General features: G+C 32.4%; 2 protein-coding genes across 2 annotated transcripts in view; both read left to right on the plus strand.

Annotated features, from left to right (window-relative positions):
- Nucleotides 1–24694, plus strand: part of LOC131842891 (formin-binding protein 1-like) — a 51660-nt gene extending 26966 nt beyond the window's left edge. The window contains exons 2-15 of the mRNA XM_059191458.1: nucleotides 9121–9236; nucleotides 11254–11304; nucleotides 11612–11756; nucleotides 14371–14522; nucleotides 15722–15878; nucleotides 16504–16641; nucleotides 16991–17197; nucleotides 19271–19300; nucleotides 20151–20249; nucleotides 20989–21082; nucleotides 21538–21694; nucleotides 22201–22481; nucleotides 22990–23219; nucleotides 23589–24694. Of these exons, the coding sequence (XP_059047441.1) occupies nucleotides 9121–9236; nucleotides 11254–11304; nucleotides 11612–11756; nucleotides 14371–14522; nucleotides 15722–15878; nucleotides 16504–16641; nucleotides 16991–17197; nucleotides 19271–19300; nucleotides 20151–20249; nucleotides 20989–21082; nucleotides 21538–21694; nucleotides 22201–22481; nucleotides 22990–23162 (1800 nt within the window). The 3' untranslated portion in view covers nucleotides 23163–23219; nucleotides 23589–24694. The remainder of the gene's footprint in view (nucleotides 1–9120; nucleotides 9237–11253; nucleotides 11305–11611; nucleotides 11757–14370; nucleotides 14523–15721; nucleotides 15879–16503; nucleotides 16642–16990; nucleotides 17198–19270; nucleotides 19301–20150; nucleotides 20250–20988; nucleotides 21083–21537; nucleotides 21695–22200; nucleotides 22482–22989; nucleotides 23220–23588) is intronic.
- Nucleotides 1–27283, plus strand: part of LOC131842897 (zinc finger protein 479-like) — a 220593-nt gene that overhangs the window by 25032 nt on the left and 168278 nt on the right. The gene's annotated exons all lie outside the window — the stretch shown is intronic.

Genomic DNA, 27283 nt, shown 5'->3' on the forward strand with positions numbered 1-27283 from the left:
ACATTTGTTTTGTACTCAACATTGGTTTCAACACTCAACAAGTTTTCGTAACTATTAATTAGTGAGTCCTTAAAGCGTCACAATGTAATTAACGATTATACTATTATTACTATATCTAATTAACGGAAAGCATATAATAACTCGCTATCATGTTTTTATTCAAGATATTAATTTTACTGCATATTGTTTTCACCGCGGCAACATGCGACGCATGGCGCAATGTTTGTTATTGATCGTATCAAAATCACGTAACGTTATCAAGTCGACCAATGGCGTTAGTGGGCATTGTTGACTGATTAACTTTGTCCGATGCGTAATGAGTGCTAATCAGCTAAAGGCCGGGGCGTTCCTGCTCCGTGACTCATCCAAGAGTAAATCAGAGTGATTACTTTCGTCGGCGACTGTTCCGGCATGACTACAATCGATGTCGGTGTATCGAGTTGTCGAGACATAACGGAAATGATCTGTCCGTGTGACAGCGAACTCGTGTGGAAGGTCATTAAAGAAGACCTCTGATTTTACATCTAAGTTTTTATTCAACTCCTTTTGTCTTCGTTTTTGTTCGCTTCATTTATTCTTCTAGTGATTTTAAAAAGTAGTCACGTTGGTTCTACCAAGTAACTTCCTTTATCAGGTTTTACGATCGTTTCGTAATAGTAGGTGAAGTTATGTATATTATGAACTCCACGGAAATATATAATATTAAATGAAATTATTTTCAAAATATCGCTTATGTCCACATTTATAACAATAGTGGTATAAAGATAAAAATGAATATAAGTAGAAAATAATTTTGCTGAAAACTAAATTTCGCAATCCAAGCCTGTGAAACTTGATAAAACAGTGTTATCTGAGACATTATACGTTGTGGTGTGCAGTTGACATTGGCATTCATGTGAGACGTTCTGATACCTAGAACGCAAGGTCATTTACAATACCTGCTTGTAATATAATTGCAAGGCGCTGACTTGAGTCAGATTTACTTTATACTACTATTTTTATAGTTACTGTTAGAAGATTTTTAAAAATATAATTGCTCTGTGGTCTCCTAAAGTAATCTTCGGCTGCATTCTTATTTAAATCTAATATTATTGACTGGACTTAAATCTTCCGAAACTATAACTCCCAAGTAATCGGTTTAGGTAGAATTAGGATAGGGTAAGGGGGATAAAACTTCTTTAATCAATATTGAGTGGGCATTAATAGATAACAATTTTAAATAATTTGCCTAATTTATTATGGAAGCGTTTGATGATGCATAGAATGAGTCATGTAGGTATCTGTTCTTTAAGTGCAGCAAGCAAGTAGATCACCTGCTTGTATGTTTTGAATCATCAACAAGATTAAATACCCTGTTTACACATGACTTTAAAGTTAAGTACCACAACGATACATATATGAAATTTGATAAAAGGATAAAATTGTAACTTGTACCTCTATTTTCTCTATACATTGGGTAGGAAGAAAAAGTTTACTTTCCAACTGATGGAGAAAGTGATGAGACACGTACAGATAAAACACATCACTATCAGGATCCTTGAATTTAGATAATGTATAATATAATTTGGGTTATATACACGTATGTAATAGGGAATGCAATCCCGACTCGAGATTGCAAATTCGGGATCCCGCGGGATTAGAAATATCATCACCCGGAATTTTCGGGATCCCGTCTAAATTAAAAAAAAATGTTGAATTCAGATGACTGAAAAAGCTAATAACTGCTTGTTTGTGATAGTGAGGTTAACTAAAATAACATATTACTCGAAAGAAAATAAAAACCTTTATTCTTTTATCTTACCAACTAAATAATAATCAGGTTGTAAGGAAATTAACGTAGGTAAATTAGGTAATCAAAACAATAAGCTTATTTCAAGGGAATTAGGAAAAAGAGTGATTTTGAAAATGACTCCTTAAAAAACAAAGGGTATTAATAGTTTCATCTGCTAAACGGCATCTAATGTCCGTTGCAATGTACCCCGCTGCTGAGAATGCCCTCTCCGACTCAACGCTGGTTGGCAACAGCGTGGCGAAGCAATTATATGCAAACTGCAAAAATCGCACCCTTGTTCCTCCACACTCAAACAAATCCATTTCTTTTTTAATGGTAGATTCTAATTTCTCTAAGCTCGTGGACGTGGATATACGTGCAAAAGGACTTTTAGAAGCTCGCAGAGTTTCTTCTAATTCCTCTTGAAGCGATTTATTAGTTTGTGCAGCACGTAAATTCAAATCTTCTGCAATCATTGAAAGAGGCAAGTCATCTTCGATTAGTACTGCCGTATTAATATCTGCTTGGTTTGGTTCTTTACGATATAATCGTGTGATTATATTTTTTATTTCTTTTTCACTGCCGCCCAATCCCGTCAATCTCGAACGGGATCTCGTCATATGATGCGTCAGGATTTTAATTTTCACGAGAATTTACACGAGATCTTGCGATATCGGGATCCCGCGGGATCGGGATTGCATTCACTAGTATGTAAGCAAGGCTAGCAAATTATTGATAAACACAAGCATTATAATCACTACAAAAATTTAAACTTCTTTTCCGTGTTTTAGTAGTAATAATTTCTTTGAGCAATAACATAACAACACAATTATCGTTTCTAATCTGTAGTTTCTGACAGGCTTCAAACATGCCAAATAGGTACCATAATTGACTCTAACTGAACTTAGTTCAATATGTAAAGCACGAACCATAAGTGTAGTATCCATATAGCGATTATAATGTTTTGTTTGATTATCATGTGTGATATGTAGCAATTACCGAGTATTGACAGCGCCGACGACCGATTCGACGGCACGCCACAATTATGTATCAACAACTCCATTCCGGTGTAAGTTCAACGACATACCTGACGTGAATGCCGAATTCGTCATATTACTGTGACACGCTGTTCTATTTTCTAATGACTAGGCTATAGATAACATAATGTTTAACTCTATTACCATAAAGTAGAATTTTAGTAATGTTGACACTGAAGTACTTGATGTGATACGCTTGTATAAGATTGAAACTTGAACAACCTAAATAATAAGTTGAGTTAAAAATTTTGTACCATCCAAAATAAACTTAAATCGTGTTAAAGTAAGAAGATGTGCAGAAGCATCAATTAAGTTTAGAAACTATGAAAGGTATAGCATAATATCACACAATAATGTACATATATTCAAATTCAGACATTAAGAGCCCAATTTACAAAATTGATTGTAGAGTTAAAAACCAAGTGACGTTTAGCAAAATAATACACATCACGCAGATCAAAGTAGCAAAAATAATATGCCAATAAATGGTTTTATTATATTCAATCGGAGTGAACATAAAACTCAAATATCTTTATGTAGGCGAAATATATCTTCCAAATAAACTAAGAACTCAAATGGCCAGTCTCTCCAGCTTCTCAACTGGAGGTTAAAGATAAAGTAAAATAATCTATGTGAATAAATAATTTTCACCATGTTTCATCTCTGGTACTGCCGTAGTTTCCGTTAATTTGATTATTTGCGAGTATTTGCCATCGAAAACGATATTTACATATGTTTAACTACATAATAGTGTATTGTGTTGAATAGTTATTAATAGATATAATAATTAGCAAGGTATCAGAAGCCGTACAACATGTCAGTAACCACTGGAGTCGTGTTTTGCATACAGATGGTGGATGGTTGTCCGAACATTGCGTGTGCGCATTCCATCGGTCGGCCGGCACCGCCCAACAACCGTCGTTAACCGACTACGACGTGACGAACTGACACACTTGAATATTTTTCAAACGTTTCCGTTAATTTATGCCATATTTCTCAAGGCTACAGGTGACTTACTTACGTGATATATTTTATTAATTCCGATTATAGTGAAAATCTTTTGTTTTATGTTATTGTCATATTAATGATTATTATCAACTTGTTTCGTCATTCATGGCACTAATGCTTTGTCTTTATATTAATTAATCTGATATCACTAGATAGTTATAGCACAGAAAAATATGGACATTTCAGGTGTTTCTGTAGTCATCAGTAATTATTGTCATCTCTGTAGAATTAATACTGTATTTAAAGTTTTAGGTGCCACAAAACACGATACAAATTCTTTTCTGGTGATTAACATTGTGCGTGTTTCTGTGCTTGGAACAAATATTTGGGAAATTACACAAATATTTACTTATCTCACAAACCCATGTCTCAGAGTTATAAATTAGAAGTGATTGTTTATTACCTTTTACCCATTACTTCGTCTTATCTCTTAAAATTTCCTCCCCTTATTATTTTTTAGATCGTCTGTGTCTTTTCTCTGTGATCTATTTTGATATCAAATTTCATTTAGATCTGTTCAGCTGTTTAATCATGAAAAGGTAATAACCGACAGATTTTATTTATAAAATGAAGCTGTAATAATTACAGCTTTATTTTATAAATTGATTAAAGTAAAATTACTTCCGACAATTAAAAACTTAGTTGCTAATTGATTGTATAAGAATTTCCACCTCAAATATCTACTCAACAAAAAAATAGTAGTTACGCTGTGGTAAATGCTCAAGGCTTTTCATTATTCACTTGTTTTACACGCTCAACCTTACTGGCTCTAGAAACAGCTCCGGTTATAATAATCTGCAAAGTAATTGCTTCTACGAGCACGTAAAATCTTATCGTCTTAAGATATGGACTTGTCATGGAGCCTGTTCTCCCACGTCCCGTTTTGCCAGCCAGCTAACCACTGCCTCGGCGACTACAGCGCGTTCTCATTGACGTCGTGCAATGCTACCATCCACCAGTCAGGTTAACGAACCGGCCCGCTACAATATTCCACATTAACTATTGTAGATTTTTTTTTCTTTTCTATGAGTACAACATTCATAACTGTATATGTTAACATGCTATTATATATAAAAAATATACAGGCAGTGCACGTTTGGTTCATGATTATGACTATAAATGATAATTATTATAACTCTGTCAGATTTGTTTCATATATGAATAAGAAAGCTTTCACTTTTTATTCGACATATGTTTACAAGCGTTATAGACTCCAAATGCAACGGTACATTTGTAATGTTATGTCGTTAAAATATAATGAACGCTTAGCAAGTATGGTACGTACTACTTTTAGATATTTAGGACGTGAATAGTGCCATTATGATAGAGCAGGTAAGTAATATTGACGACTTATCTGTCATGTCACTTGTATTCGCAGAACAGCGCTCAGCGGCAAGTTTTGCAGTTTTAAATCCTGTGTGTATCGCTAAAACGTTTAAAATCGTTAAGATCTAATATATGTGGAACCGGTTGCGTATCGTAACCGTTCATCTCAGAATCTGCCGCATTTGAAAAGCGTATTGTAAAATGTGAACGTACATGATTGTCAAAATTATTAATTCAATAGTATACGATCTGACAATACAGATGTCTCAAGCAACAATAATGAAATAACCAACGGTTTCAATCAAAGATAATATGCGTATATATTTTTTTCAGAATGAATAATTTATTGATTTCAAAACACAAGTATTTCACTAACAATAGTTATTTTTGAATAGGTTCTAAAGAAATCTCTTACCGATTTTGATGATTTTTCAATACATTCTGTGTGTGTCCCATAATAATATTATCGAGACATATTGGTAAAGAATATCCTGCCTCAAATGAAATAAAATCAACATAATCTCTCGTTTACAAGAGTATGAAAGAGAAATGAGAATGAAAGTTTATTGTCAACATCACCTCTTATCATACAAGCAGAACAGTCCAATCTATACTCTTTTATTATTCCGTTTGGCTATTATACACACATCATCAATGCAAACTAATTGTTGAGAATGTACGTGATCGAAATAATTTGCGTCTCTGATAGGACTTTAGGAAAATATTCTTTCCGTTTCTTCACGGTGTATAATAATTATAATTGTAAAGAAAATCGGCATCACAAAGTACACGACAACAAGGTAGGAATTTAAAATTTTACCTTTTTCACAAGTAGGTAATCCCTTAGATTGTTATATGTGCCTGACAAATAAAGTACTCTATACCGTATATTATTCAATATACTAAACGTGTAATTACTTGGTGAATCATTGAAAGTAATATTTTCTCGAAGTTTAGTAAAATACACATATATGTTGTGTGTATTTTACAAAACTTCGAGAAATGCTTAAATTTAATATAAAAAATCTACATTACATATATTATAAATTAATATGTAGAATACTGTTTATTCTAATTTACGCGGGCCTAGCCATGCTATGTAACTCGTATCTAATCAAGGAAAATTATACGGTTGGCTGCATGTGAATTGCATTTTACTACTACTCGTAAGTATAGGTGCTAGCAATCGATATTATTCTGCGCGTATTATAGATAGCATGATAGCATGGTGCCGGTGACAGCATGTACAAGTTAATGAAACATAGGTCATTACGATACCTCATTGTATTCCACAATGCAGTTTATTGCAAAAAATAATATGTTATTACTGTTAGGTTGACTGTTATTTGAAAACTAATTACTAATGGACCGCGCGGGTTTGCCCTGGTACATATAACTTTGGGAGGTTTGAAGATAAAATTAATATACTATAAGTAATATATAACTCCTATGTCAGTATGAAATAATGCAGCTTTCAAACAAAGTTTCTCAAAGCGGTGCAGTAATTAGGGACATTACTTTCTGCTGTAATAATAACTAAATATAACATAGTCAGTTCTGTTTATAATATTATATAGATAATTCTTTTACACAATAAAAATGTTGGTGTATAATATGTTACGATACTTTATTTTATAATACTCTGATATTTTTTTTATTAAGCGGACTTTAATAATCTGTAATCGATAATCTGATAATGCGGTTGTAAGTAATTTTTTATGTTTTTTAATTTTAATTATTTTTTAGGTATTGTAAAGGCCACAATAGCTGTTATCAATTTCTTATCTTTATTTGTATCTTTTTATTTAGTATGTTGGTTTATTTAATAAACGTATCTTGTTATAGTGTTGTCATTTCTAAAAATAGAAATTTTCAAGTTTCATTCAGTAGCGGTACAATGACTTGTTGCAGACGTTACTTCATGCGTTCAATTAAAGCTATTAGTTGTCACACATTGTTATTATACACCATAGCGCGGTCTTCCGCACACTATTTGACCTATTAAAAGTAATGTTATTATTAATTTTATCTCTCTTTGAATATATTTTGAATATATAGACGTTCAACGGTACTAGGCATATTCATTTCATTAAATCAATAAAATACTTATTGCCCCCGCCTGTTCTTATGGTATACACTCGCGAGGCACCAATAAAGTATATAATAGGAAGAGCTTGAAATTAAGTTAGTTAGCCCATTATGACGAATTCACCAGGAATTAACCTCTATGACTTTCGGGGGCTATTACGAATTATTCTCATTACTAATACCTCATCAATATATTTTTTTTATTTATTCGTGAGATCCATTATCTTACATCTACGCTATGCTGAAATAGTCATATATAAATCCATAACAATTGAAATTACAATCTTATGTACCACAAGTAGTTACGTGTATATTTTTTTCAAAAATAACAAAGTAAACAAAACATAAACATAATTTAGAGATCGAATTAAACAGGGCCATTCAATGAAATATACATTAGTATTGATATAAACACTCCTTTATATCCTTTATCTGAAGTGGATACAGCAACCACTGACGTGTCGTTGTACTGTAAATACCTCAGTGAGAGTCAAGGGCGGCTGATGGGAGCGTCGCGTGCGCATCTCGGCACGCAATCTCTGTATTCCCACCCAAACGCCCATTACGGGAGCGAGAAACCAAAGCCTAATTTACCGCACTATTTGACACAAAAAAAATACATCTATATAATTACAACTATTTCAAATGTACATAATTATATAGTTAGTAGATTTATAGTGATTTAATGTCAGTATGAGGCAATGTATAGTTTTATTTATATTTAATTCTTTATTATAACAATTTATTATAGTGTAGCTATTACTAACATTTTGAATTGTTAAGAATTTTATGACTGTTTTGGTTACTCAAATATTTCGGTAAGTTTTTAATAGATTTTACGATCATTATGAAGTCATTTCAGAGCCATTTTAGAGGGCATTGACTTATTTGAATAGTTTTCGACAAGAGAACTAATTTATGGAATTAATTCATATAATTATTGTTTTGAAAATCTTGAAAGTTTATTTCTATTTATATATTTATAAATTTTCTTTAGTTACGAACAAAAAAATATATTAGTTATCTGCATGCTTTAAGACATTTATTATTTTAATAGACTGATATTTATCATCTTTTTAAATATACGACTGGAATTGCAAGAAATTGACCGCCCACCTGTTGGAAAGCGGTTCCACAAAACCTTCGCCTATACAAACATTAGAAGGAAAAATACGTAAATTCAACTTTTTTCCTGTTTCGTATGTATAAATTAGTAGGTATAAATAACTCAATAATAACGAAAGAATTTTATTTTAATCAGCCGCTTACTATTAATACCTACCACGACCTACTTATCTTTTTATAAAAAAACTATTTAAAGATAACTTTCTTTACTTGCTGTTTGGTGATTCATAGAAAGACATATAAATTATACGGTTTCATAAAATTGAATGTTTGAAAAAAAGAGGATTGGTACTAAACTAACAAAGGCTTACAAATCTGTGTAATTTGTGATTTTTAGAAGACTTACCAATATTTCTGAATGATTTTTAAGAGTACTCCTACTAAGCGAACTCGAATCAAATATGAATGACACAATCCTCTAATATTACGGCAAATTGGCAATGTTTTCAATGGTTAGGTTGATGATTTACACATTTAAAGTGCACTGAAACTTGTTATTATAATTATAAACTGTTATTATTTTTTGCTATACGTATATAATGATAATGCAATCGGTGTACAATTAGTAATGAAACATTAAATCAGCTAATTGTGTTAATTTAGTACTACCGAATTATCGGCCGTAACGCGCTACTTCCAGCTGAGACGGCCTCGTATGTACCACGACTTCCTCATGGTTCAACGATGACCACACTACTCTGTGTCCTTGAAGATATTAATCATTGGTCACGATTACAGTATTCATGTATCTTGTTTTGTTCGCAGGATCAATATGAAAACTTAGCCGCCCACACACACAAAGGAATTGAATTTCTTGACAAATATGGAAACTTTGTTAAGGAGAGGTGCGCAATAGAATTAGAATATGCAGGAAAACTCAGGTATAGTTACGTAATATTATATTATATTGAAGTAATCTATGCTAGCTTAAGAACCATTATTTTCTATATAATTTGGTATAGGTAAACAAGTCGATGCCAAGTCCACCTAAAGGAAAGCATAAATGTATATAGAATATCCGCTATATGACATGACTTACATGGTACAATTTATACAATGCCTTAGGTGGATTGCTTCCTTACCTAGCCGACAACTTCATTGCGTTATTCGTGAGACCGGAAACGGAAATAAATAGAAAATGAAATGTTTCATTAGTAACGAAATGGTTTTACAGTAACTATTATAAAATGTAATTATTTTTATAAGGAGTCCCGTATAGATATGTAGTGGTTACCACTAAAGGCCCCGTGATATGCCCACCAATGGCCGTGTGTACAAAAAACTGACGCAATAAATCTCCATCTAACGATATAAACACGGACTTCGCTGATAATAAAATATCGTTGATAGAGCAAATTTGAACTATTAAAAATAAAATACAACTAGCTATTAGAAATGAAAAATTGTTTATTTCTGTCACAATAAATAATGGCATATGGATAATTTTCATAACAATGGCAGTGTCGTGTGATCTTTGTACCTCTATCATTTGCTTGTAGTGAAACCATTGACGCTATTATTGATATTGCACATAAACCCTGTAATTATAATAATTAAAGCTTTAATATCGATTTTAGGACATAATGCTATCAAAGGACAACTCTGTACTTTTATATTTCTAAAAAAAGGACAAAAAAGTGAAGGTTTTTATTATACTAAAATGCGGTTTATTGATAGTCCAAAAAAAATTTTGGTTCCATTTTATCATATAAATACCCATTCGCCATAATCCACACGTAGCACACGTGTCAATTACCGGAATGTAAAAAAATACATCTTATATAATTTGAAAGTTTATAACTTAAAACATAATATGCACATCATGAATAAATTCTAATACAGTCTAAATATAATTGGTCACAAACATCTTTGATTTTTAATATTCAAGTGGCTTGAAGATCGGATTTTAATGTCATACTTAAAATACTTAATATGCCGTAATATCAAATGATTGGAACATTTTATTAATGAGTGGTGAATATTAATCATAGTAGGTAATAGATATTATAACACAGTTATAAATGGTAGGCACGGCACGTCATAAAAGCAAATCAGACGGCATACAAAGCCACGAAATTTTTTTTGTTATCGTTTCCTTTATTCATATTTAAAATCGGTTACAAATTAAAGTATATTCCGTATTCACAAGTAATGATTATGTTATTATTTATTACTACAGCAATTATTTACACAATCAAAGACAATTGTCTGTTCTTGCATTATATCTTAAATAATATGTATTAATAATCGCGTAATCCGTAAGATAACTTGGGAACTTTAAATATTATGTAACGTATATAAAAATAAAATATCCTGTTCAACATATCTTACTGAATATTCTTAAGAAAGTTGAACTCAAAGAAATGTGTAAATGCAAACCAGTGACACCGGTTTTTCTATTGATTCACTTTTACTATTTTATATAGAATATTTTATGAGGTATTTCTACGTAATAAATTTAAATAAATACCTACTCAGTAGGAATTGTTTTGAATGTTGGATGATTTGGTTATCATATTTTATAATCTTATACTGCCATGTCCTTTTATCCAATCGACTTACAAAACGTAATCAGATGGTAGTATTTAGTCTCAACATAGTATAACCTGCCAGTTCTCTACCAATAACATATTGTTGCAGTAGTCCTGTGACTCAAATGGATCGTTTCGTGGTTGAATGTAGTACAGTATAATGATAATATTAAAAATAATTAGATGGGTTACTGTACAATAAATAAATCTAATAATAAAAATCCGCTGAGTAGACACGCACAATTATTCTATTTCTACAAATAATAATTAAAATAAGACATGTCATTTACTAAAAGATTCCACAATATTTTTAAGTATGTAATTTATCCTGTTTCTCATTATTAAATTCAGTAATTTTTATTTACAGGAGGCTTGTCAAAAATTATCAACCAAAAAGAAAAGAGGAGGACGAATATCAGTAAGTAAATGTTTTCTGTTGTATAAGCAAATGGATATAAAAAAAAAACCATAAAACAGTCCCGCTCACACACCGAGAGTTGCCAACAAATATTTTAAACATATCTATTTTCAAAAGTTGATAATTAGACGCAACCGTCTTTCAACTTTTATTTTTATTTTAAATCTATAATATAATAATTATCAGCTTTCGTGTAAAAGTTGTTATGGATGAAGAAAGTGCATTTAATATTTATTCATAAACTACTAATGACCCACGACCATGTTGTTGTGTTATGTATGTTAAGAATGCTGTTAATCTATTCCAGATATACATCATGCAAAGCGTTTAGACAGTTATTGGAAGAGTTAGGCGATTTTGCGGGACAACGGGAAGTTGTCGCTGAAAATTTACAGTCCAATGTTCTTAGAGAATTGCACTTACTCGCCAAAGAATTAAGAGAAGAAAGAAAGGTAAGCTTTATCTTTTTATCTGAATCTAAACAAAATGGTTCTGAGTTCTATTAAATCTTTCTTCCCATACACGGAGAAAAGGCAAAGGGCAAGCCAGATGACATACACTTTAATAATATTACGTTCTAGTAATATCCTTATTTATTTACATGTAGAAAACAATAACCAGCTAATAGGTTTTTCCCACTCTGTTTTTCCTCTTTGAATCTTGAAGATAAAAAAATACCTATGTATATTGCATCGCTAATTTCCTCTTTGTTACTAAACCGATACTATAATCCTCTTTTCTAGGGATTGTAAAATAAAATACTTCATTGATTTTCTATATATTACTCCACAATAAAAACGATTTCATTACCTATAACAAAATAATATAATATACATATACATAATGTTTCAAAATCAAGTTTTTGATTATTAAGATAAATGAAACTTTGTTAAGATTATTTGGATTGAATGGTACCAGCTTTACCCACCACGGTTGGTAACTAGAACTGCAGACTGTTTGACTCATCTTCTATAAACTGTGTAAAAAGAATATTGTTCGTAATTTCTATATTGAGTTATTGTCTCATTTGATATTGACTTCCTTTTTGTTAATAATGTTGCATTTGTTTTATTTTTATTTTTTAATTTGAATTTATTTTAGTTTTGGCAATAATGATACATAAACGCATCGAATAACCACCAAGTACGTATTGATCTCTCAAGATGTCTGGTTTCTGGATCAATCGTATTTATCTCTATCGATTCTTGTAACCTACAATATTTACATATTGATAGGATTACATTATTTTTCTTACAGACCAATGCCGTGTATGTTGTTCAATGCCACCGCCTGTGTTGTTCAGTCATACGCATTTATTCAAGGGTTATCGCCCTAAAATAGGAAAAAAAGATATAAGAGTTATTATTATTATAACGCAATCATTTATCAACTCGAATAGGGAAATAAACATGAGTCGGTATACAATATTTATGCGGCATATTTTATAACATTATTACTGAGTTTATACGCAATTTAATTAACTCATTGCTCGAAATGTATATATACACATAAAAAAGTTTGGGTATATAAAGACAATATGTATTGGTAATTTCCTAAAATTCGCTGGTTATTAAAATATTATAAATTACATCTTTGGCCCAATAGCGCCGTTCTCCTTTGTATCTCTGCGCAAGTACCAGTCGATGCCCAACTGTATGGATTTAAAATTCATATTACAGTATACTTAGTGAGTTTTATCTACTTTAGAAGTTTCAATACTATCTACAGATTATACCGTCCGGTCTGAACGCTCGTGAGATTAAATCAATCAATATTTGAGATAAATTGATGTAAAACACACCTTGCGTAATTTATATCGAAGGAAATTCCTCAATTTCCTTCCTGTTAGTATCAAGATCTTACTCATTCCCTACGACTCTCTATATTGATTATGCTGACGTGTGCTACCCGGATATGAACAATGACCTTTTAAATAAGTTGATCGTTTTATTATTAATTGCATACTGTTCCCAGCTCAACCGTAACCTTCGCCCATCTAGCAATTTACTTCTGATCCTGGTCACAATGCGAACTCTTTTTCTGAAATATTTTTTATTACAGGCCACTAAAGATGGAAATGATTTACCTCTCGACATAAAATCCAATCAAATTCATATTCACATCTAAATTACCCCCATATCTTTCTGAGAACTATTAAGAGTAATTAATTATTTTCCTAATCTAAAGTTAAATAGTATTATTTCTCTATGCACCTAACCTCTCACTGTTATTTGTTTATGTATATTTACATAATTTTAGTATTGTATTAGTAAAAAATTTTAGGTAGACTTACAACAAAAAGATATACCTTAATAATAATATAAGTATAAAATTAGGTAACATATGCAACGTTCAGACGATTTTAGACTAATTTACTTCTGTAAATATTTCACTATAAATAGCAGTGGTTCAGTGCAGTGGCTTTACGGTGTCCCGCCCATGTTTCTTTAAATTTATTGATACAGCTCGCTAAAATTAATGTTGCAAACAGTATATAAAAAGTCAATGAACGTCATTTACTGTGCTCCTCAATAAATGGACAGTGCATTGAGCAGTCGTGGCCTGCGATTCATCAGAGTTTAACTGTAACATAAATTTTGTGCAGACGAACTTTTTATAAACAAACTTCCTCTTAGCTATCAAGTATATTTATATCCGGCTAGCTGACCCGGTAACTTCGTCTGCATATCACACTTACTTGACATTTATCATTAATACATTATAGCCTATGTGTTATTCTGAAGTATAAGCTATATATTACTAGGAAGTTTCATCAAAATTCGTTCCGTAGTTTTTGCGTGAAAGAATAACGTAAACATCCATCTATACTTACTCTATGCATAATATTAGTAAGATACCTATTGGACAAACCAAAGTTTTGATAAATTTTTCATGTTTATTTATTTTGTGGCCTGGTTAACGGTTAACTTATCGATTTACCCATCGGTTATTTATCTTAATGCATATGCGGTCACTGATATGACAGTGTTATCTCCCCCATCCGGTTACACACAAGAGTGGAATATCTCTTTATAGTTCATATATGTAATTGTTTATATGTTACAGCAACATTTAAATGAGGGCGCGAGACAGACTACAATTTTAAATACGGCGATCGGCGCCCTGGACCGAGCGAGAAGAACATATGAACGTGCCGCGAGAGAATCGGAACGAGCGTTAGAAGCTTTCCAGAAAGCAGACGCTGATCTCAATTTGAGGTGACTGTTTCCTCACACTAGTATTGCGCACAATAGTTCGCGACTGGGAACATTCAATTTAGTTCGCAGTGATTCTGTTTTCAATTCTTTCGCTCCTGACTTGAATTAGAGTAGTCTTCCTGTTTTTTAAGGACGCAAATACAGTTTTTATTTTATAATCTATACTTCTTATATATATCTATACTTAATGTTACCATCTCATACTAATTCAGTTCCAGATGCCAACATACAGTATTAGACCATTTGAACCTTGTTTGATTTTGTGATTTACAAATATGGTGCTCTGAAATTTGCGTAGGTTTATGATATTATTTTATTATGTTATGACGACTATATGTTAGTAGTGGGGCGTGGGATTGTTATTAATGAACTATTGGCCTCATTGTTAGCAATACGGCATAGCAGGTCGACCTTAACGCGGTATCCTCTAGAGACAAATGTGGTTAAGTGATTCCTGATAAATTCGCCACGAAGGACTAAATGACGTTACTTCGTCCTCACTTTTTATTTTTTCTCTGTTATCTCACTAGTATTCATCATCAACCGCATCAATCACTATTAAAATGAATAAATTTTCATAAGTCATTCTATCTTTTAGCTGTAAATGAGTAATAATGGAAACAATAAAACCTATATTTGTGATAAACATTATGCGCTGGAAATGAAGTGTTTATAAAAAGAACACAATATAAGCCATTACTTATAATGTTTATGTTATACATATAAAAGTTCATAACAAATGTACTTCATTCGTACAACGTGCCGGTCTGATCTACTGACGATGGCATTGAACGGAGGGTGGAATGTGAAATAAGTCTAAGAAAAAAAATCTTATATTGTTTTTTTAGTTAAAGATGAAATTGTAAGCGGAGTTCCAGTGCATAATCAAGTCAGGTCAAGGTCACTTTGACCGTTCTTACGACCTCACGATAGTTACCAACATGGGTAGAATAGTGGTCGATCCTTGTACAATGCTACAAATAAGTCCCAGTAGTAGTTCTATTACAATACTAACAAGGGATGGAGCCCTAGTTTCTTCACTTTGTTAATTATTCTAGTATTATAATTCATTTTAAGACTAATCGCTTTATTTTTATAACGGGGACTTATTGAGTGAACCGGATAAGTAGTTTTTACTCAATTCTTAAATTATTTTTTTATTAAATAAAAAAAAACATGTGTTTGTATATTGATTACAGTCGGGCGGAGGTTGAAAAACAAAAAGCGAACATGAAACTCCGGAGTCAAGCGTCTGAGGACGCGAAACAGGACTACACAGACCAACTGAGGAAGACCAACGAGGCACAGCGGCAGCACTACGAACAGCGGCTACCTCACGTCTTTAAACAGTTACAGGTACAATACTTCATACATTTTTAAATGTTGAAGTATATTTAAGTAATTGTTCGATATCACAGTTTCCTCTATTCAATGTTCAGACAATGGCTGAAGTTCTACCAAGAGACAATAACGAAGCAATAACTCGAATTAATATTTTTATAAATTTTCTATAGAATTATTATTTACTGCATTAGTGTCAAAAGTCTTTCATCTATAAAATGGAACTTTCTTAAATCCTTCTGATTCCTTATGTCCTCGTCAGTATTCAAGTGACACAAATAGATGTTATGTTTTGATGCAGTGGTTCCAATTTGATGCTACACAGTATTTCTAGGTAATACGATTGCTTTATAAATATTTATAGCAATATTTGTGTATAAGAGCAAGTACCAATCCAATAATTAAATATCACGAAGCTTTCTCCAGTTCCATGACTCATGTGACCATTTGAACAATTCGGTGAATTCTTACCATAAGTGCAGCCAGCGTTTGGCGTGCATTTTGGCGGCGCGCCAACTAGGTCAAATGGAAAGTAAAGATTTTGTTAAATCTCCACTACTTCAGTATTATAACTAACGATATTTTTATTCTATAATTTGTAACATCACAATTACATATTGCTCCGTTTTATTATTTTCAGGACTTAGATGAGAAACGAATAAAAAATATAAAGAACTTCATGTTGAGTTCGGTCGACGTCGAAAGGAAAGTTTTCCCGATAATAATGCAATGTTTAGAAGGAATGGATCAAGCAGCTAATAACATCAATGAAAAAGAAGTAAGTGTTTATTAACATTGAAAGTTTTATATTTTGCGTACATTTCTACATACGGCATAGATCTCGTAAACATATTACGTCGACCCCAAATATATGAGATAAGGAACAAGAAGATGATGATTAAAGTTATCGATAGATTTGTTATGCTAATTTATAGTAACTAGTAAAATGTGGGTCGAACAACGAATATTCTGAACAAATTATGTGGCTTAATTATTATTTTATTTATGTGATATTTATGCAAGTATGATGTAATTTAATAGCCTATAAAATATGTAAAACTCATTACTGTGACTAGACATTCCTTGGTTTCGTAATAGTAACATAACATAAATTATTTTGTTTACAGGACACACAATTAGTAATAGATAGGTACAAATCGGGCTTCGTGCCACCGGAAGACTTTCAATTCGAGCCGGCAGCGGGCGGCGACACCACCGACTCGACCACCAACAATCACCACCACCACAATCACCTGACCGCCGCCCGAGGCACCGTCTCCGGGAATAGGATAAAGAAACGGGGCGGCCTCCTCTCAATATTTAGTTCCAATAAGGTAACATGGACGCATTATATGACAGATGATATATTGTACTATCTTATAGTCGAGACAATATGTACTGTTTGATTATATGCATTCACATAATAACATTATCAGTACAGACAACATCCTTTGCCCACGGAGGGTTGACTTCAGGCCGGTCATAAAAAACTGAAGCCAAAACCATTATTTCGTAATATGAATTTGAGTGAACGAATTGATGATAGTACAGACAATATCAGTATGATGGGTATCCATAGATATTGTTATGGTTACGATTACAATTATTATTTTATTACGTAAATCTTTACTAATTATATGATTTTATAAGTTTTATTATATATGATGATTTTACTATGAATATGTACACACTTAAAATAGATAGCCTGAATTCACAGTCAGATAAAACACAATTCTAGTTTTCTATTTACTGTATAATACTCCTAATATGGTAGTTAAGGTGGATAAGTTATTTAGTCTAGATAATTTTATTACTCTTTGATTTTACATATATTTATTACTATAAAATATTCATATTGATTATGAGGCTATACGCTAAAATCATTGGGCTTTATAGTGCTTAAATTGTTATAATATTTTTATTATCAATATATTTTACGCATGCGATATACTATTGAAATTATTACTACAATGCTTATTATATAAAGTCAATATTTGTACTGTATTGTTTCCCATTAAGTTGGCATAAGTTTATTTAGCTGGTATTTAATCGTTGCTAGATGGAAATTCTTGCGGCTAACTACATAATTATTTAAAGAATTCAGGTTCAAGCTGAAGTGTTTCAAATAAAGCCGCGGGTTAGTTGACATACTGACCCGTGAATGACCCAAAAAACCACCACATCCCATAAATTTACATAAATTTTATTCGTGATTTTTAAAAATACACTAAAATTTAAATACCTTGTAATTTTTGTATTTGTACTTACGTCCCTAAGTTACTAAGTCAGTGTTTATGGCGATTTATTTTTGCAATACCAATGATTAAATGCCAGTTTTATACTTTTTTATGTTGTAAGTTGGAGGTACTAATTTGTTTTATCTGTTATCCTTTTCGATCCCCACCTAACATGGGTTCACATAACGACCATTGTTATTATTGGCTGCCGATCGTCTGGTGCATTGTAATGTGGAAAAGTAAGTTAAATGGTGGGGGACATAATTCATCAGCATGAGTCATTCATTGCCACTTGTTATTTTTCATTATTTATTCTTAATATATTATACACTGTTGTTTAATATAACACCCATACCTATTTGTCTTTAGCCAATATTTTTTTATTCTGTTTAATGTCTACTGGCGATGTATTTGTTTATGACACATGTCGATTTGGTGTACATCAAAGTGTTAGTCATTGTAAAATGGCAACACATGGAGGAGAATCTAATCTGAAATTTATATTAGATTTATTCTAATAGACATCTGAAATCAATATCAATAAAAAGGTAAATATCGGTAAAATTTTGACGGGCTGACACTGTAAGACGAGATATGTTAGTATTATTATTATTTGTGGGGATCAATTCAGTATATACGTGTATTATAGACGAATATTAAATAGAAAGAACACAAAAATAACGTTAATAATCAACGTTTTGTCGGAGCCCTGTTTTTGTCATTAAGGACTATTATGAAATAACAAAACAACTATCAGATTTAACATATATGTGATAGGTTTGTTAACGAATAACTATTATTAAATAACAAAACTCTCTCTTTATACATCGCGTTAATGTTAATGGTGGTACATGTGGATCTTATACACGCTAAAAATGAAAAATAAATTACATTTCACAAATTCATGTATAAATTGAATCATTCCTATTTATAATGCTAATATATAATACTGTGTCATTTATCAGCTGTTCTAATAGGATGTAAATTAAGATTATTATAAATATTGTACACGAAATTGACAAGTGCAACAGTCGCCAGTAATGTTGTTATGTGCGTGTTCTGTCGCTTTGGACCCGCCTGTGGAGCGGTGTACGTCCCATATAACTCCTTGTTTAATGTTGTTTGTTTGCCTCCGCCGCGTCTCCGCCACATCTAATGCTTTGGCCACAGAAGATTGTCGAGGCGTGCAATTCAATCAAGGTCAGTTCTGCGTGACGAAATCGGTTCGGATAAATGGTAACATTCATTGGTCACGATAATTTGTGTAAATGTTTGGTGTTTTATTTTGTTACAGTTATACAGACATATTGCGTTTAATTAAATTAAGTTATTAATGAAACAAAATAAGGCGAATTCTATATTATTTTAGTATTGTATCCATGGCAGAGTTTCCTTGTTTGTTTTTTCCTTTAACAGTATTTATAAGTATTAAGTACAATATAAATATATGTTTATAGATAATTTGTTGACTAACGAAAGTTATCATAAATAACCGTTTGTTGGCTTTATATTGCCTATTTTGCATCTAACCGCTTACACTGCTGTTTTCAGTGCACGTTCATTTCTACTGATTTTTTGTCTGGATATAATTAAAGTAGTAAACATTATATAATAGAATAGAATAATACACACAATTTAATAGTATGTATTTATTCACAAATAGTAGATTACTGAAGTCGTGAATTATGACAATATTATACGACAATTAATTAGTTGCAAAATTTAAACAAAGTTTTTTTGTTAAAATCAGATTTAGAGAAAAGCACATAAATGTATATAGAATTGGTAATGTAACAAACATTGACATTTTTATAAATGATTTACATATCTTCATTAATGAGCTGAAAATTGACGATGCCTTGTTTATTGTTTGCATTCATTGTAGTTAAATTGGCACCCACCAAAACATTGTTTAACTAAATAAAAATCAACTTTGGTGGTGAAAATAATTTGAGTACTGGGTTTTTGGTTATAAAGAATTGGTGTGCGAGTGTTATTAGTGCAATATGATTTTGAAATGTAGTATTATAAAATAATTTTAATTTTACAGAACAATATGTCTACGGATGGAAAGGAGGATTATTCAGATTTACCACCCAATCAAAAGAAAAAGAAACTGCAGGCTAAAGTACATGAATTAACGAAACAGGTAAAATCTTATTTATAAAATCATTATTTATTGACTTATAAATAATAATTTTAAAATGAATGAATACGCGATTTTACTTGATAATCTAACTATTTAAATATCATTACGGTACTCAATTTATTATAATAAGTCTATTAGTATTTTTATTTCTACTATTTAAAATTTATACATGACAGTGTTACTCATTGAACTGGAACATTAATAAATATTTGTTCTTTTTTATCGAAATAGAAAAATAATCGGGCTTGTAAAAATAAAATATTACACATACGTGTAGAATGCGGCTTCAACTATTAATACCAGAGCGAGAGCCTAATTTCCTCAACTTTTCCTCTAGGCTGAACAGTTCTAAAATGTAAGATAGTAGTTAATTAAATTTGATCAATTAAATTTGCTAGGGTCTTACTACTCTACCCAATGTCGGAACAGTAGCCAAACCATTAACATTATAGAAGATTTCAATCGGGAGTAAATTGGTCAACCAAACCTGTTACTGGCTTGATTGAAGGCCCATGTATTTTATTTTCACTAGTTATTTTGAAAACCAGCGAATTATAAAATTTTAATAAATAAGGCCAATAAAGGCTAATATTATATTACAACATTAATTATTCCAGCACTAAAGGTGTAAAAGTAGTATGTAAAAATGTTAATAAAATATTCTTCAGTCCTGTGCAATTAAATAGCCACATATTTACCATCATTGTGTTATCTATACTCCGTATGTACATTTTTTTAGGTAACACAAGAACAAGGTGCAATGGAAGCATTAATGAAAATGAAAGGAGTATATGAAACGAATCCTACATTAGGAGATCCCATGACAGTGGAAGGTAAGTTCTTACTCCTCTTTTTATTTCAACGTCTAATAATAAATCTATTTTGGGGATATATAATCATAAGTTTTAATGAATTAGGAATATTACACAATATTCCTAATGAAATAGAAGTTATGATAGTTCGCTAGTCGCTAGTAGCAGAGTTCGCTAGCCACCACTGCTCCTAAGAATACAATCACATAGTATGTGTTCTTTGCAAATCTTTGTTAAGGACAGGCCTAAGTTTGCTATGTATTTATTTAGTTTGCAGTGACCAGTGATTTTATATGATGTTTCTGTAACTGATTGACGAACAACAACTCTAACAATAAAAAATATATGATATTCAGGAATATAGTAGTTTATTTTTATAATCATTATTGGCCTATAAAAGTTATCATAAATGTTGAGTTGAGAGTTGAAAATAAAATAAGTGATTTTATTGTAACATGATTTATTGCTATTATCAGGTCAATTAAATGAATGCTGCGATAAACTAAAAAAGTTGCGAGCACAGCTGCGTAAATTCGAAGAGTTGCTAGCGGAAGCCAACAGCCAAGTGAACGCGGCCACACTCAATACGCTGCCGGCCCGCGCCAACGGGGCGCCGCCCCCACCCGCCACTAGGTAACGTACAAGACAAACGCCTGAATATTATCACAAATCAATTATTTATTTATTTCCTCTATAAATATATTTTTTATGAATAATAATGACCATTCATATCATTATCATCACTGCACTCATCTGCGCCAAATAGTATACTGGCGGGGAACCAGTAGTGGATGATAAAATGAACACGTAATCAGGTCAGATGGCAAACGAACATTAGTATTAGTTGTCTCTGTATATGTAATCATCTATAACGGACTAATTTCAAAATGTCCCTACAGTTTACCGACAGCACGTCGTTCGATCCTCTCACTTGCAAAATAAATTCACAGCATCGGGTCGCACTGCGAGTTGTTGTCGCGGTCGGCTTTCCCTATCGCTAACATAAACCTAGCCTCCTTCCTTGTGTTACTAATGTTACTAATATTATAAACGCGAATGTTTGTGAAAAACTACTGATCGGATTTTGATGTAAGTTTAGCACGTCGTTCAATCCACTCACTTGCAAAATCAACCCACAGTATCGGGTCGAACAGCGAGTCGTTGTCACGATCGGCATCGGAGTCATCGGTGAGCACGGGCACGGGCGCGGGCGGGGGCGCGGGCGGGCGCGCGGCCGGCGGCTCGCCCGAGTCGGGGCTCGGCGGCGAGCTGGCCGTCGCGCACCCCGACCACGCCAACGGCCACGCCGACCACGACCACGACCCCGACCAGGACAACGACCACGAGTCGGACTTCGACTACTACTACGAGCCTGATTTGCAACCGCTCGGATACTGCATGGCGCTATATGCGTTTGAAGGTCAGTAAACTTTTTGCAACTATAATTTTTTTAACAACCGTTAGTAGAAATGCTTATGAATGAACATGCAAATAGTAAAAACGTCTACTATTTCGTTCTACGAATGTCTGAAAATTAAACTTGGGTGTAGTCCTAGCGGAAAATAAAATATTATTTTCGTATTATTTTTATAACGACGGCCTCAGTGGTTTAGCGGTTTAGCACACCGCTTTACTTTTAATGCTCTCGAGTCTGATTGCAATTATTATAAGACACAGAAAACTACAACACAGAAATCGAATTCAGTTTTCTGGCTGTTTACAGCTTTAATTTCCATCTTGATAAGTGCAATTAAAATTTAAAATGTTGATGAAATTAAACTAAGAGAAATACATTTAATTAAATGATTAAAAAAAAATGGTTATCAAACTTTACTTCAGAATTAACAGTGGTACACACAAAAAACAATAGACAATTTACGGTTAGTAGAAAAAACCAATGTAATTAATATACAAAGTGCCTAAAACAGCTAACGGCACGGGATCGACGATGCGCATGGAGAGCGGCGAGCGGCTACTGGTGCTGGAGACGGATGCGGGCGACGGCTGGACGCGGGTGCGGCGCCGGCAGACGCGCGAGGAAGGCTTCGTGCCCACCACATACATCTCCACCACGCTGTACGCGGACGCGCGCGACCACTAGCCGTCGCCGACGTCGGCCTCGCCCTCGTCCGCCACACGCTCACATGATGCTAAATAGGTAACTACCTACTGTATTCTAAATCTAATACACAAGTTATCATATGTATTTATAACTTCATATTTGCTTAGATATTTTTCCAAATCACGTAAGAATAATTTAGGCGGAAATTTGTATTTAATAAAGATCATTCCCGCAGTCTCGCTACGTGACTGTTATGATAAACATATTTTATTCTTGTGTAAACACATAAACAATGCGCTCTATAGTGTATATATATATAATGACCAGGCACTGAAAGTGTACCTGTTACCTAAGATAAATATCTCGTAGATACATTTCTCATCCCAAATTCTCTATCGAGCAATGTAATACCAGTCAACTATTGAAATGTGCAATAGGATAATACAAGATAAATATATTTTTCAGGTGGCGAACTGGCAGTGATAGTGAAACCACCAGCCAACTGGTGTAATAGTGCATTATAGTGAGTGAATCTCGTGCCAGAGTGTACACTATGTACCCGCCGTGAACTCTCAGTGAGCGTCACACAAGAGCCCGTGCTGTGTAAATGCAATCATCTTAGCGACATAACATTCACTCGGTTATTACTCGTGGCCTATATAGTATATACAAGGTGCAACGGTCAGAGTATAACAAGTCAAAATCCAGTAATAGTATTTGTGATATTAATAGATTCCCCAAAGAACATAGTCAAACAAAATGTATATTTTTAAACTTTTAGTAGTACTAATTGAATCATATATCCAAAAAACCTTAATATTGCTTGATTAGGTCCACAAATACTATATACCTGCATTTTATGTTTGTTATACCTGTTCCGTTACAAGCTAATATAGTAACAAGTATTTTTGCTATAATTTATCGTTACGGGAAAGTTAGAAATATTTTTTTATACGTACCCTTTCTATTAATTGTTAATTTGGCGTACGCCGATTGATTAGATGAAAAGGAGATCATAATAACATTCCATGTTCTTATTTATTGTGTATATTCTTGGGTGTGTGACACACATATTTTCATGTGTGCACCACGCCGTCATAGTTTAATGTTAATGCTAATAATATTGTATAACTCATCTAGATCTTCATTGTGCCAGCTGTTTATGGATTAAGATTTTTTCGTACTTATTATAGTTGTTATACTCATGCTTATTGTGATTCAGCCATAGTGTATTTTGGAATTATAGCAAAAATAGATTAATAATTTAATTATGAATTGTAAAATATGTAAACTTTAAACTTATTTCGATTATTAAATACAAAATGTTGACATGTATTACTTAAAGATTTAATGAAAGTAATGTAACCCATATCCCACGCAGAAGTGTATTATATATTGCTTATGGAAATTACTTAGTTATTAATGCTAGCTAAATGTATTTGATTAGCCAATGCTATTTTCTGAATATTTGCTGTATACCGAGATCTATGCGGATACGTTATGTATTTATATATAGTGAGCGGAAGGATGAACGAGCGCATTTGATTTTATATAAAAATAAAATATATTGAAGACATTGTAATCATTTTGTTTGATTTATATCATTTTGACCTCAACAATGTTTATAATACGTGATAAAAAAATATAATAATATATATTTTATTAGTTCCTTTACCATATACGTAACAAAAGAGGTATAATAAAATAAAAACTAAGGAAACAACACACCAAAACCTTTTTTTTTTATATATGTATTTAAAATCGGTTCCAAATTGGTGAGAGTATTATTACCCTTTATTAGAAATTGACAGAAAATTTTCATTTATAGAATCGATTATTACTCATCGCTGTAATTATATCGAAAGATATTAATGTTTACGTCTTTTCATAACAGTCTTTATTCAGTTTGAATCGTAAATCTTGAAGAACATAGAAAGAGTAAGTAAAAGCAAAGTAAAGAATAGTCAGGAAACTGACAGCACAGTTATTGTGAAATCTTATATCGGGGTAGACTTTAAAAAGTCGTCTGGGTTGGTACCTCAGCCTCACATTGCTTAGTTAATATTGTTTCGGTTTAAAATATGTTCACCGCTGTATTAGGAGTTTTCTTAGGTGCACAGTTGCACTTACTTGATATCAACATTGGTTAAAGGGTGAGATAAATCAGTGAAATTTCAGGATAGGAAGGTAACATCTTAATTCTCCGGAATGACGGTAGTATTGTTAACGTATATAAAGGCGACGGTTACCACTTTGCATCAAGTGGGCTATATATTCTTAAACTTCGTGATAATTTCAAAGTATTTATTGAAAAGCTGTTCCTCATTATAGCATATATTATATACATAATGTGCCTATACTTGTAATATTTCTGTCGACACTTGAGACCCTTCCATTAGTTTACGTCTCCACTAACATAGATTTAAGTTAAGTGTAAAATGAGTCTACGTCCCGACTCCGCGTCGACTGTACGCGTTAGTAATAAGCCATGTAGCACACTACCAATAAACTTAATAATGTCTAATAAATAGGACAACCATTTTACCGGTATACTCACTACCTACATACTATAATAAATAATATATTATGTAGCGCCACCACATCACAACATATATAACGCTACAGTGATGAGGATAACCACCGCGCTACATTATTAAGGTTTAATATAATATACTTTCATATACTAAATAGGAATTTTTAAGATTAAGTCGTACCTACCTGTTTGTATAGAAGGATAAAGATATGTTGAAATAAATTCATATTTGAATTAATAAACTTCACATAATTCTCCTTGCTTGAAATATGAGGTGGTTACATAGCGCATTGACTGTTCTATTGCCCGAATGTACCACCTTCCGTGTCTTGCCATGCAACAATTGCATAACATACAGCACTAACCAGCTTATAACATGTTAAACGTTCATTACTGCATCAGTTATATTTTATATACATCTTTGGTTTATAGTCGTCGATGTATGTTATTATGAGTAGACCGACGCTTCAGGCGAGCCCCGTAAAATCAAACATGGTAGGTACGTCGTTAACTCCCAAGCTAAAACAAGTTTTGCGGGAACTGTAGTTCGCCATTCTGAGGTCGGGGATTGTGCAAATATTTAAATTATTTTCCTGTTTGAAGTGGAATACCTACTCAAGTGTAGCTGTTATATAATGGGGCTGATTCAACGAGTGAAGAAAAATACTGTTTCAAGTGAAAGAGGTTTTGAGAAACGTTGCAAATTCTTGAGTAATTATGCAAATCCTTATAATCTAATATCAAAATTATAACATCGTGACAAGAAGATAATTTCATGTTTATTAATATCTCATGTAAAAATTACAGAAGTAATTATGATGACATCCTACATTCTTTCGTAGTAGGTATATCTACCTAAATTAGTAAACCCTTAAATTATTAAAGATTAATTATTAGATTAAAAAAAAAATGTTATGACTATTCAAAAGTGCTTCAATGTAAGTTTATTTGAATAAATGATTTTCTATTCTATTCTTTCTATTCTTAAGTTTATTCACTATTGTCGTTAGATTGTTGCTATGAACAAATGACCTTACACATAAAATTTACATGGGGTCGAAGTCGTAGCCTCGACTAGTTAAAAATAAATGTCATTGACAGTCAAGTCTGTAGCTTCGAAGGGAGTAGAGACGGACCGTTATACAGAGTTGTGAATACCACTTGCAACCTAGAGTGTCATGGTAATGATTAATGAGGAATTTTTGTTGATACGACATGGAATATGTACTGATTTCTGTTAAATATACTTCAGTTTTTTTATACCTACCTGAAATCTTAACTAAGAAGAAAAACGCTAACAGTATATGCTAATTTTACCAATTATGTTATCTATCTTTCTGAAACACCCTCATGAATATCATCAAAATTCCTCAGAATTCTCAGAAAAAAAATCGCAGATATTACACATGATGTAACTATAGGTATCTATGAATTTTCGTAATATTTTATATAACTGTATTAAATGTAGTGTTGACAAATCATAGGTAGGTACCTACCGGATATGACGGATGACCCAGCCATCATTCCAATACTCGTAATCATTATAATAATAACTAAATTTGTCTTATGAATTATCCTATGCTGTTTGATAATTGTTACTGAAAATCATAAATAAACTAATTTGTGT

Source organism: Achroia grisella, unplaced genomic scaffold, assembly GCF_030625045.1.
Source record: "Achroia grisella isolate CSIRO2021 unplaced genomic scaffold, CSIRO_AGI_Agris_v1 utg2671, whole genome shotgun sequence".
Taxonomy (NCBI): Eukaryota; Metazoa; Arthropoda; class Insecta; order Lepidoptera; family Pyralidae; genus Achroia; species Achroia grisella.